Here is a 12,610-nt window from a genome sequence, read left to right on the forward strand (position 1 = left end):
TCCTACCCTCCATTCCGTGTTCACACAAGGCCATCGCTATCAGCGCCATTCATCAACTCCCTCGCTGATCAAATACCGTCAAGATGGTGAGTTCTGCACCCACTCTCGATTCCCTGCTCGTCCGGCTCGATCTCGATTTTTTATCCCGACCCTTGACCGTTCGAACCGATGCATCGAGATTTTTCCCCCCTTAGCCATCAAACTCTTCTTGCTAACGTGACCTTCGTCGATAGGTTCTCGCGGTCGACCTCCTCAACCCCACGCCTCAGGCTGAGGCTCGCAAGCACAAGCTGAAGGTACGATGAAATCCGGAATCCGATGGAAATGGGAGAAATGAATATTTGGAGATGAAATTGGCAAATGATGGGGAGCGCGGATGTGGAATAAGATACTTCGGACTGGGGGGATTCAACGACTCGACCTCCAAACATCGACCACCAACGACACTCTTCGACCACGAATCCGCTCCCTATTATTATGCTAGAAAGAGATGGAATTTTCGATATCATGATGGAAACTTCTGGATAGATGGGAACAGTCTTTACTGACTTCAACTCTCCATCTCTACAGACCCTTGTGCCCCAGCCCCGCTCCTTCTTCATGGACGTCAAGTGCCCCGGCTGCTTCACCATCACCACCGTCTTCTCGCACGCCCAGACCGTCGTTATCTGCGCCGGCTGCTCGACCGTCCTCTGCCAGCCCACCGGTGGCAAGGCCCGTCTTACCGAGGGCTGCTCGTTCCGCCGGAAGTAAATGAGACGCGCAAATGAAATCTCTTTTTTATTTTATGTCTTGTTGAAACGCACAGAGGATAGCATGGAGCAATTAGGATGAAAATACCAGTCCCGGGTTTTTGACCTCCGCTTCGGTTCGGTACTTACGGAGACCGCCCGTCAAAATGTCACATACCAAATCAACCCTTTTCTCTCTTACCCACACCTTTTACCGAAATTTCTTTTTCTTTGCTTTATGGGATAACGATGGAGGAGGAGGAGAGAGGGAAGATGGGGGAAAGCCGCCTTGGAAATTCACCAGACAAAAAGGAAACAAAAACCCCCCTTTGGATTCGATTCGATATAAAAGCTATCCCATTTCGAGGGGGTGGTCTTTTTTCTTTTCTTGAGGGTTTCCCAAGGGCTGGCTATGATATGTTTACGATTCATACCACCTTTTTTCCTTTTCTTTCTTTTTTTCCTGTTTTCCCATGGAAACACCGCCAAAAAAATTTGAGATGTGACACTTTTGACAAAAAACCAAAACTCCCGCGCTGCTCCCACTTCCTAATTGCCTTTTTACTTACCTTGATGATGCTGTTTTTACAGCGTTCGTTTTTTTATATCTTGTTTTCTGTTGCGGATTGATGACAGATAGAAGATGGAATGACTCGTGCCACCCCCAAAAAGCGTTCGACGGCATTCTGCTGAGGGAGTTCCGGATATCTGGCACAGAGGCACTTTGCCTGACCTTGGTGCTGTGCTTGTTTTTTGCGTTGTGTTTTGATGTATCTTGCATTTCTTTGTAAATGGCGTCATACTCTAATCGAGATGTCCCCGATACTTGAGCTGCCTGCGTAGAAGACTTGAGTAAAGATTGTAGATCTGGGAGGTCAAAGTAGACATATCCCATTGTCGATTCTAGATTCTAGATCTTGGATGTGATGGATATTCATCGTCGCGAATCTGAGACTAGAACTCTTCTAATTACAGCCTAGAAGGTATACAAGCACACTACATGTTCTATCTATCCTGCCATATTCAACCACTCCAGCACCTACTAATTCCAATCAATATTCACAATATCCTCGTCTCCATCTTCCAAATACTCAACGTCATACCACCCCCAAGCCCTCCTCAGCTTCCCGTCCCCACTGCCGACGTGCATTTCCCCACCCCAACTGCCAGCTACGTAAAACCTTCGTGCACGGGTGACAATTCTTGTTCAGGTACAGCGTTGGACTTGCCATTCGATGCATGACATCATTTTTGATAGGGATCGATCGAAATATTTACTTTATTCTTGGTATATTCTATGACGTGGTGTAAGATAGGATGGTGGAAAGTATGTTTTTCAATGTATTGGATTGAATAAGTGTCTTGCTGGTTTACGCCCGATCGTTAGAATACAGGCATATCGTAGAAGTGGGCATTAGAGACTACCCGTAGGTACCGGGTGATATTTCCTTGTACCTTGCTATTCGGATGATACTATGGTTACTTCTGGATATGTACAGGGCTGGAAATATACTTTCGATCGACCCGCATACAACGATCAACTTTTCAATTACGCAGGTGGAAAAGATAGTGTGCGGGGGTATGACGTTTTTTTTATTGATGGTACAGATGAACGAAAGGCATTATCGTCATGAAAAGAAAGAAAGAGATCGTTAGAGATATGGCGGAATTAGTCTTCAATTCCAATCGACAAGCGACTGGAAGGCGACCTGAATTCCAATGCGTACCCAAATGTCGTTATGGGTGTGAAGGTGTGAATGTGAAGGTGTGAATGTGAAGGCGTAGAGAAAGGAAATCAACGCTGCCAGGACGAGGAACCGAAGGGCCAGGACGTATGAGATCATTCCCCAGGCTTAGATATCAGCCAGCTCCTTGGCCTTGGCCTTGATGGTAGCACCAAAGTCGAATGGGCGGGATGGGTCGCCGCCAGTCATGAGGGCCAGCTTGCCGGAGGAATCGTTGATCAGGACGCTGGTGAACTGGTTGCGGCCCGTGACTTCTTGGATGGCGTCAAGGGCCTGGCGGTCACCGGAGGCGTACCTGGCAGCATCGATCGTTTGCAGGGTGTTGTAGGTGTTTTTGACGAAGTCGAAGAGGAAGAAGGCGGTTGGGTTGGGCACGGGGGAGGTAATTTGAGGGTTGGCCTCAAATGCTCTGTTTTAGCTGGTGTTAGTATTTTATTGTTATATTGGAAGGGCCTAGTGGGTTATAGGGATTATGTCGTCCATGTGCGGTATACGAAGAGCCTTGTCTGCGGCGTCGCAAGCTCACAGGAAAGGTGCTTTTCTTCAGGCTTTAAGTGAGAGGCGGGACGTACTCAATCAGCTCCTTCATCTTGGCATCGAGAGCCTCAAGACGGCCACTGTTCTGCTGGGTAGACATGATGAATGATAAGGTGGATGTGAGGCAGAGATGTTGGAAGAAAGAGAAGTTGGAGAAAGAGAGTTTGTTGATTTCACGGGATGGGCGCCAGGAACGAGCTGGAAAAAGAGTGCGCGTGGGGCGCGGCCACCGAAACGGGTTACTCCGCCTGGCCTTATCGTAGCCTTATCGACATTATCGCAAGTCCCCTCCCAATATCCTCAGCTGCAACTTTCCATTACCTTCTTTCTCTTCTATACACATACTCTCCCTTTCCATGTCGAGAGTTGCCTCTCGAAGACTGTCACTTATATCATTACATTCAATTCCCACTAGCCGTTCCCTTACTACCATGGCTCCAAACCCGTCAGCCTCGGCGCGCCAACCGCTGAAAATCCTCATGCTCCATGGCTACACCCAGTCCGGCCCCCTGTTCCACGCAAAGAGCCGTGCCCTAGTCAAACACATCCAAAAGGCCTTTCCCCTACACGAAGTTTCCGCAATCTACCCCACGGGTCCCCTCCGCCTGAAACCCAGCGATATCCCCGGCTACGAGCCCTCCGAAGGCGGAGAACCGGAAGATGAGATCGAAGCGTACGGCTGGTTCCGCCGATCCAATACAGCAAACCCCCCTCTCTACCAGGGCCTAGAAGACGGACTTGCCGCCGTGGCCAAGGTTCTCTCGGAGGAAGGCCCCTTTGACGGCGTAATTGGATTCTCGCAAGGCGCTGCCATGGTGGGCATGGTTGCGGGGCTATTGGAGAGCGAGCGGAAAGAGGCCTTTGCGAAGTTTGAGAAGGATGAATCCGAGGGAGCGCCGGGGATTCCTTTCCCAGCTTCTTTCGCTGGATCGGGTTTCCAGCATCCGCCGTTCAAGTTTGCGATTGCGTATAGTGGGTTCCGGTCTCCTGGGGCGCGGTATCGTGGTTTCTACGAGAGTCCGCCGGTTCAGACGCCAGTTTTGCATGTGTTGGGGTCTTTGGATGCGGTTGTGGAGGAGTCGAGGAGTCGGGCGTTGATTGAGGCTTGTGCGGGGGAGCCGGAGAAGGATGGTTTGGTGGTTTGGCATCCCGGTGGTCACTTTTTGCCCAGTCAGCGGCCTTATTTGGATGCTGCTGTGCGGTTCATCCGGGAGCAATTGGAGAAGAGCAGTGGAGGCAAGAAGCCAGATGAGGAGGAAGATGTGAACGATATGGATGTTCCTTTCTAGTCGTCAAATGTCCCGATTGATGAGTATATATATAAACAGACGGGAGTGGCTCACATAGATCACATATATATAGACAGCCTTACTCTACACGAAAAACTTATTTGACTTCCGATCTTATCTTCAAATGTCATAATGTAACTGGTTCAATAAATCCACTTATTCAGTGGCTGGTTCTTCATAGCAGGTCTACCGGCGATATTTTACACACGGAGCAGCATTCCCACATCTCCACTACCCTCAACTCAACGAGCCTTGGCCTTCTCCCCACGAGACGGCAGGATACGAGCCATCATCTCCTCCTTGGTGATCAGATGATCAATCCGCTCCAACAGACCCAACAAGCTCTTCATATCACTGCTCCACTCGTTGAGAACGTCATCCGCATCCCGAGGCTTAGCAAAGTTGACTAGCCGCGCGGGTCGGTCAATCTTGGCATAGATGGTCTTCGACGTGACCAGCTCGCTAATGTACTTCTCGGTCTCCTCCTCGGTCAGATCCAGAAGCTGGGTCAAGCGGGGCATCTGAATGCGAGTGTAGTACTTGGCCACCACACGCACGTTGTGCTCAATGACCCGCTTCCGAAGATCTTGCCATCTGCGGTGAGCCTGGTTATCAGCCGACTGCTGCGCCTGAGCATCGAACACGTCGGTCTCGCAGAGGTGAGGGCCGAACTGCTCGGCGACCATCGGCCAGCGCATCAACTCGGGGATAGTGAAGAGCTTGACCAGACGGGCCTCCACGGGCACCTGGGACAACCGGGGGTCTTGTTGGATGCGGTGCAAGAGGTCTGACTGTTCGTTGTCATAGGGAGAGAGGACAATATAATAGACGATGCGCGCGAGGGACTGTAAGTTGAAAGTCGTTCGTTAGCATATTGTCGATCACCCCACTCAATCCAGGGTCAGACTTACCGCACGCAGCTGTGCTGGGCTTTTCTCGACTGCCTCGGTGTCCAGAACCTCTCGGTAGTTCTTGCAGACATCAAGGTACTTGTAATCGTGGTTGGCCAGAGCAATCTGCTGGTCGTAGTACCGCAGCTTGAGATCGGTCACATCGTCGTCCACCTCCATCGGAGCCTCATCCGGCCCACGGGTCTTCTCACGCTCCTCCGCCTGCTTCTTGAGCTTCTCAATCTCCTCGGCACTCTTCTTGGGTTTCCGGGCGAAGTACCGCTTGTTGATCTTACGGATGAGGATCGAGGCCTGTGTCCAATCTCCACGCTCGATGCATAGCGCAACCTGCTCCAGGATGAACTCGGTCTTTTCCCTTCGGGTCATAGATCCGAATGTCTCCACCTGCAACTCGCACAGAATGTCGGCCGCGGCATTGAGATCGCCTTGCGACTTCTTAATGTTCGACAGGATACGTGTAACGCGGGCTCGCTCAACTTCGACGAAAATCTTTGAAGAGGTGATGTTAGTGTCTAATCCAGACGAGGATTCTCCTTTAACACATTGATTGTTGGTATCTTACCTTGCCTTCGGTGACTGTTCGTAGAGTCTCAATGACCGAGAGCTTGACATCAAGGTTTGGCGTATCATCCAAGAACTTCATCACTTCCTGCACCATTCGCGTCGTCGCCTGCTTGAGCTGGGCATGTTTCTTAGAAAGGACGAGCACTTGGTCGTTGAGAAGGCTCCAGTCGCCGGAGTTCTTGCTAATGGTGACGATGGTGATCAGGAGGCGGGAGGTCGTAGCGAGGTCGGAAGCCTATCGTATAGCACCCGTGGTTAGTTTTCGGATGAATTGGAGGGATAGGTGATGAAGAGATGGCGTACCTGTCGGGCTTGCTTCTCCAGCACCAACAACTTGTCGATCGCACCTTGGACATCGGTCTGGATCGGGGCAAAGTCAGTATTCATAAATCCAGTGTAGGCGGGCTGGGTAGTTCGCACCTTGGCAAGGGCCTCAGCTTCCGGGATCAGCTTGTCGGCGTCCTTGGTGAAGTCCTTCTCGGGCTTCAGCAGGCCAGCGGACATGATGACGAATGTGGATGGGAGTGTCGTAGATCGGTTCACGGGCGACGAGGTAAATAAAGGCGAGTAGAATTAAGTAATGGCACTGCGAGATAGCAGTACAGCGATGGGAGGGAGAGCAGAACGGGAGATGATGGATGACGGTGATGCTGGAGCTCTGGGGGACCGCCCTTGAGGCTTGGAAGCTGCAAGCTCCGCATCACGTGACTCCATCAACAGAGTAACCAACTGACCGTCCGAATAAGATGAACTGAGATACAAATTACAACAGAGAAATCGATTCCTTTTGCATATTGACATACATAAAATATATTCTTCTATATGCTCTCCTTGCCGATTTAGCATATAATATTTCCTAGAAAGTATTGAATAATGGAAGAAAACTATATCTAGTTGAAAGATACTAATGATCAGCCATGGGGCTACTAGAACGAATAGATAGGCTAATACTTGTCCCCATGAACTTCCAGGACATGCGCCGGAATACATAGTCAACTGTAGCCCCAAGATCGATCTAGAACCTCCAGCGTTTAAGTGCGAACTGCCAACTGGAGACCCCAGAGCCGGGGGATATTAGGTAAGCCCCATCGCAATCACGGGAATTGTTACACACACAGCAGCTTTTGCTAGCCGCACAGCAATTATGTAATATCCCGCATCACATAATCAATTTCGCCAAGAATCCTTACCATACATTACCGCAGCAACTGCATTACTTACCACTATAGCAACTGCATTCTATCAACTACTACTATAAGAGGCTCTCTTTCTTCTAATCAATCTTCATTCAATTGATCATTTCATATTATTTACATAGCCTATTATACCCTGCAGGAACGTATTGTATGGCCAATTTCTCCACAATTTGAGCACTTTGATGGCGCTTTCTTCTTGATAACCCGTTGGTCTGATGTTTTGTTGATTTGATATGATGTATCTTTGGTTGATTTCCTTGGTGGCAGCGGTGGTAATAGAGGATTAAGTATTGGCAGATACTCTGATTGCTCATTGCCAAGGCCAAGCCTCCAAAATTGATGTATATCGCTTAGTGGAATCGGCTGATACGTTGACAATAAGCTAGCGATTCGGTGGGCACATGGAAGGCCCATTGTCCTAGAGAATATATTAGTACAATTAGATAAAGGGGCTTCGGGAGTAGCTCTTTTAGCTATAGAAGCTTGCTTATAGATCTGGCGAAGCGAGTATTGTGATGCTCTCTTTGTAATATTCGAATAGAGAAAGTGTGAGCAAAAATTTAGCGTTTTAATCCGATCTTCTGCAAGATCGGACGAAAGGGTATAGTGCTGAGCTTCTAATGCGATATTAATTCGTTCAAAAACAAAGAGGATATCACCTGTTGATGACCCTATATACTTTTTTAAAATAGCATGAGAGCCTTCTACTCGTGAGGTTGCCCAATTACCAAGATGAAGATATTGGCCTATCCACGCCCTAACGAACATTTCTTTATAAGTTAGCCAGGTCTGTTTTATATATCGAAGAGCAGCAGGAGCAATTTGACTAAATCTAGTCTCAAACTTAGCGAGTTGATCTTCGTATTCAACTAGAGTAGATGAATTAATAAGCGATTTCCAAGACTGTATAAAAGCTTCAAATTCCTCATTCGAAGAGAAATATTGCTTTGTCTTTGCAAGCACATTCTTATTAATATGCCAAACGCATAATAAATGTGGGCTTCTTGGATAGATAGATTTAATTGCACCTACTAAAGCAAGATCTCTGTCAGTACAAAGAACTGGAGAAAAGGATAAGGGGTCTAGCCATGAGAAAAAAGTATATAAAGTCCACTTATAGCTTTCCTCCTGCTCATTTTGCATGAAGCAGAAAGCAATACTATAAGATGAATTCGATGGTGTAAGGCCGATAATATGTAAAAGGGGCATCTTATATCGATTCGTTTTATAAGTGCAGTCTAATAAAAAGACCCTATTATATTGATTAGCATACTTAATTGATGTAGGGTGAGCGAACATAAAGAATTGAACATGACCTTCAATATCTTGTTTGAATGCATATCTCCAATTATTATTTTGAAGGGTTTCCCTTAGAAATTCAAGCGGTGTAGAATTACCAAGTTTCTTTTGCCTTGATGCTATTCGAATATTATAGATATCTCTTGGCTTAATCAAGATTTTAGGATCTTTTCGCATTATACTTAGTATATATTGTGGCTTTGACCCGATATCAGTAAGATCCTGAATAGTTTGGTTTTGATCTTCGGTAAACTGCCGACGTCGTGCTATAGAGTGACCAATCATATTATCATCAGCCTCATGGTTATGAATAGGATTTCTAACCTGGATTTCCCACTGATCGCTTCTAAGCTTCTTCGCATAGAGACGAAAAGGGCAGCCAATTCGTTTTGTACTAGTTTTCCGGCGCTTCGCCCCATCTGGGGCATTGACCTGATCGTGATAGTAACCACCTCTATCACATCCAAGAGTGATGTTTCTATCTCTACTTGATGAGACAGTAGTTATCGCATATCCATGAGCAAGAGCATGCTGTTGGATAGAAGCAAGGAGCTTCTCTTTACTCTCAAAGACTTGCTCAGCTGGTGGGTTCATGATTGAATGAAGAAAGATCAATTGAATGAAGAATGATCAATTGAATGAAGATTGATTAGAAGAAAGAGAGCCTCTTATAGTAGTAGTTGATAGAATGCAGTTGCTATAGTGGTAAGTAATGCAGTTGCTGCGGTAATGTATGGTAAGGATTCTTGGCGAAATTGATTATGTGATGCGGGATATTACATAATTGCTGTGCGGCTAGCAAAAGCTGCTGTGTGTGTAACAATTCCCCGCAATCACGCAATTTGGCCCTAAGCCGCTTCGGGATTTGCAGATGTATAGAAAAATTTCGGCCACAAAATGACTAACAGTGCGTTCGAGGGCACTCGAGTCTAAAATTCACTTCTTATCCTTGACTAACGACCTTGCCGCCTGACTCTTTCTTTTTCAACTTGGCCAACTTGCTTATTCTGCGCGGTGGCGTTGCGATTGCTCATCCGATAAAGTGAGAGGGTCCTTATCAGTGGCTTATCACCAATCGTGACTGGCCATTTACTCAGTCCGGAGTAAGTTCTCGATCTCCGCGGAACTTGCAGCAGCGTGCATATACGGGACCGGGCCTTTATCGGACTCTATTTCATATATCTGAGCAGTCAGAGCCCTGTCATATTATCCTGTGGCCGCCCTCTGCACTCCCTGCCCGTACAGCAGCTTCTACAACTTTCTGCCTTGAACCGCCACTATCTGGAGGGGTAACCCGCACTTTGCGGCACGATACGACACAATGAAGGACGCCTCCAATGGATTTGGCCCTGCGCCATTGATGACTGCCTGGAATGTTGAGTCGCAAGTACACTTGATCGTCGGTGCCAATCCTTTGGCTGCCGCTCGATGCGCCAAAAGTCTTGAAGCTGGCGCAAAACCTATCATCATTGCGCCAGAGACGGCCGACGTGCATTTCACTCTTGCCGAGCAGATTTCCAATGGCTCGGCGCAATGGGTGCGTCGCGAATTTCAAGATGATGACTTGACTACATTGGGACGAGAGGAGGTAGACCGTGTGGTGGACACAGTCTTTGTCACTCTGGGTGGTAGTGACCCATCGAGTAAGTTTCCAGTCATTGGTCTTGGGATTGGGATAGGGATATCGCTGACCATTTCTTCCGTAGGCACACACATCTCAAATCTCTGCCGACGCTTGCGAATCCCCGTCAACGTATCTGATGCACCAGAGCTGTGTTCGTTCACGCTACTTTCTACCTACTCCGACGGTCCTCTGCATATAGGAATCACAACCTCTGGCCGTGGCTGCAAGCTTGCGTCTCGTCTGCGTAGAGAGATTGCTGCTTTCCTCCCAGCTGATCTCGGATCAGCTATCGACCGACTTGGTAGTGTGCGCCGACGGCTCTGGGAAGAGGATAACGATGCCGGTCTCGGCGAATCAAATATGGACGGCGATGACGATGACGCATCGGGTCAGAAACACACATTCAACACTTTAGTTACGGAAGACGATGCCTCTGCGGCAAAGACCAGGCGTATGCGTTGGTTGTCACAAATTTGCGAATACTGGCCTCTTCGGAAGCTTGTTTCGATCACCGATGAGGAGATTGATGCAATTCTCAAAGCATACTCATCCACCAAGGACGCCGAGCTGGAGACCAACGGAGTTAACGGAACCAACGGTGTATCAAAGAAGGGCAAGATCGTGTTGGCTGGCTCTGGCCCTGGACATCCAGACATGCTTACTCGCGCCACATACAATGCCATCCAGAGTGCTGACATCATTCTGGCTGACAAGCTTGTTCCGGCGCCTGTGCTGGAACTCATTCCTCGCAGGACGGAAGTTCACATTGCACGCAAGTTCCCCGGCAATGCCGACCAAGCACAAGAAGAGTTCTTGCAGATGGGTCTTGCATCCCTGCGAAAAGGACAGCAGGTACTCCGCCTGAAACAAGGAGACCCATACCTCTATGGCCGAGGCGCCGAAGAATTCGAGTTCTTCCGGGCGGAAGGTTATACTCCCGTTGTGCTCCCTGGTATTACCAGCGCCATGAGTGCGTCTCTGTTCGCCGATATTCCGGCCACCCACCGAGGCGTCTCAGATCAGGTACTGGTCTGCACTGGAACTGGCCGGAAGGGTGCTGCTCCAGAGCCTCCAGCATACGTGCCTACTCAGACCGTTGTGTTTTTGATGGCTCTTCACCGACTCTCTGCGCTTATCGAGTCCCTTACCACATACTCGGCTGAAGACTCGACCCGCTCACGCACTCTCTGGCCAAAGGAGACACCCTGTGCAATTGTGGAGCGTGCTTCTTGCCCGGATCAGCGTGTTGTTCGGTCAACACTGGAGCATATCTGTCGCGCATTTGAAGAAGCGGGCTCTCGGCCACCGGGCTTGCTCGTTGTCGGCGCTAGCTGCCATGTCCTGCATAGGCCTGCGGAGGGCCAGAAGTGGGTGATCGAGGAGGGATTCCATGGTTTGGACGGACTGCACAGCGACTTGGATGCTGCAATGGCGCTGACTGAAGAGAAGTAATTGGAAATGTTGCATATACAAGGCGATGGAGTTATGAAGATTTGTACATAGACAGGATCCAGATACCCATGAGCATTTTGAAGGCTAGAACATGATGACAATGATTTTGATATTGAGTATACTTCAAGCATCCAGATTTACAGTCATCTTAAAGTGTAAATTCTCAAGTTACCCCAAGAACAGAAATCACAATGGTTATTGTTGTAAACCCCCGCCATCGGATTTGCCAAAGCTATGACGCCATACTTCAGTAGCCCCGACACCGCCTCCACTCCATCTCCACCAGATCTTCCAGAAGCATTCAGGACAGTAAAGCACTGCACAATGGCACCTACATCCCATCTTCCTTTATTTGGCGGAGTCCGGTATGTCTATCGAGATTAATTGCGCCCTCACCTTCCTCACCTTCGGATCAATGCTAATCAAACACACCTGCATCCAGCGCCTGGTCCCAAAACGACTGGACCTCCTCCGATGACCGCGTCCGTGGCGGCTCCTCTCAATCCGAACTGACCTGCTCCGCCTCTTCATTGATCGCCAAATTCCACGGCACCCTCGACATCAAGACCCTCGGCGGTGCCGGTTTCGCTTCGCAACGTACAAGAGGGGAAGACCGGACATGGGATCTCTCCGCGTACGACGGCATTGAACTAGTCATCGACAGTGCAGACGGCAAGCTGTACACTCTCACATTGAAAGATGAGATTCTCCCCAAGCGCCCTGATGGTCGGGAGCAAAGCACGATAAGCTGGGAATTTGATTTCCGGGCTCAGGGCCGTCGGACGATTTTCGTCAAGTGGAGCGATTTTAGGGCTACGTATCGTGGGAGGGATAAAGATGATGCTGAGCCGTTGGATTTGAAGAGGATCAAGAGATTCGGTATCATGATTAGGAGGTATGTGTCGTTTTCCTCTTTTTTGGTTGGGCTGGGCACATGTTGACCTTTGGTTTCTAGTTTCTTCGGTGACCAGGAAGGCGCGTTTGCACTTAATCTCGTTTCTATTGCGGCACTTCGGACGGAGCGATACCTTGACGAGCCCGATGATGAGTACATTGATGATTTTCTGTATGAGAAATCGGCAGCCGAGGCCGCTTCTTCAGAGCAGGCTGGAGGACGTCGAGGGTGGTTCAGCTGGTTGACTTCATGCATTCTCTAAAGCCTGTTCACTGAGAAAACCTATTTCATTAGGGCTGGAGTAAAGCGCGGATTTCGGCAGATATTTCGGTTAAGTAAAAGTATGACTACCATGCGGGAGAAAAGT

At 48.7% G+C, this 12,610-nt stretch overlaps 6 protein-coding genes across 6 annotated transcripts; 4 read left to right on the forward strand and 2 right to left on the reverse strand.

The window, feature by feature from the left end:
- Window positions 1–83: 83 nt before the first annotated feature.
- N7496_004860 (40S ribosomal protein eS27) lies at window positions 84–753 on the forward strand (the record flags this gene model as incomplete). The annotated part of the gene is made up of 3 exons (XM_056697789.1): window positions 84–86; window positions 234–296; window positions 571–753. 3 exons carry the CDS (start codon window positions 84–86, stop codon window positions 751–753), a joined length of 249 nt encoding a protein of 82 aa, XP_056556314.1.
- A 1,831-nt stretch (window positions 754–2,584) lies between these two features.
- On the reverse strand, window positions 2,585–3,113 carry N7496_004861 (uncharacterized protein; the record flags this gene model as incomplete). Its single annotated transcript, XM_056697790.1, has 2 exons — window positions 2,585–2,885; window positions 3,049–3,113. The coding sequence occupies 2 exons, from the start codon at window positions 3,111–3,113 to the stop codon at window positions 2,585–2,587; spliced, it is 366 nt and encodes a 121-aa protein (XP_056556315.1).
- A 331-nt stretch (window positions 3,114–3,444) lies between these two features.
- Window positions 3,445–4,302, forward strand: N7496_004862 (alpha/beta hydrolase; the record flags this gene model as incomplete). Its single annotated transcript, XM_056697791.1, has 1 exon — window positions 3,445–4,302. One exon carries the CDS (start codon window positions 3,445–3,447, stop codon window positions 4,300–4,302), a length of 858 nt encoding a protein of 285 aa, XP_056556316.1.
- A 242-nt stretch (window positions 4,303–4,544) lies between these two features.
- On the reverse strand, window positions 4,545–6,281 carry N7496_004863 (proteasome regulatory particle lid subunit RPN5; the record flags this gene model as incomplete). Its single annotated transcript, XM_056697792.1, has 5 exons — window positions 4,545–5,147; window positions 5,214–5,702; window positions 5,776–6,012; window positions 6,081–6,137; window positions 6,198–6,281. The coding sequence occupies 5 exons, from the start codon at window positions 6,279–6,281 to the stop codon at window positions 4,545–4,547; spliced, it is 1,470 nt and encodes a 489-aa protein (XP_056556317.1).
- A 3,312-nt stretch (window positions 6,282–9,593) lies between these two features.
- N7496_004864 (putative siroheme synthase) lies at window positions 9,594–11,348 on the forward strand (the record flags this gene model as incomplete). The annotated part of the gene is made up of 1 exon (XM_056697793.1): window positions 9,594–11,348. One exon carries the CDS (start codon window positions 9,594–9,596, stop codon window positions 11,346–11,348), a length of 1,755 nt encoding a protein of 584 aa, XP_056556318.1.
- A 324-nt stretch (window positions 11,349–11,672) lies between these two features.
- On the forward strand, window positions 11,673–12,505 carry N7496_004865 (CIA30 family protein; the record flags this gene model as incomplete). The annotated part of the gene is made up of 3 exons (XM_056697794.1): window positions 11,673–11,713; window positions 11,791–12,243; window positions 12,304–12,505. 3 exons carry the CDS (start codon window positions 11,673–11,675, stop codon window positions 12,503–12,505), a joined length of 696 nt encoding a protein of 231 aa, XP_056556319.1.
- Window positions 12,506–12,610: the final 105 nt, after the last annotated feature.

This window comes from Penicillium cataractarum (genome assembly GCF_028827025.1).
Source record: "Penicillium cataractarum strain IBT 29864 chromosome Unknown utg000004l, whole genome shotgun sequence".
Lineage (NCBI taxonomy): Eukaryota > Fungi > Ascomycota > Eurotiomycetes > Eurotiales > Aspergillaceae > Penicillium > Penicillium cataractarum.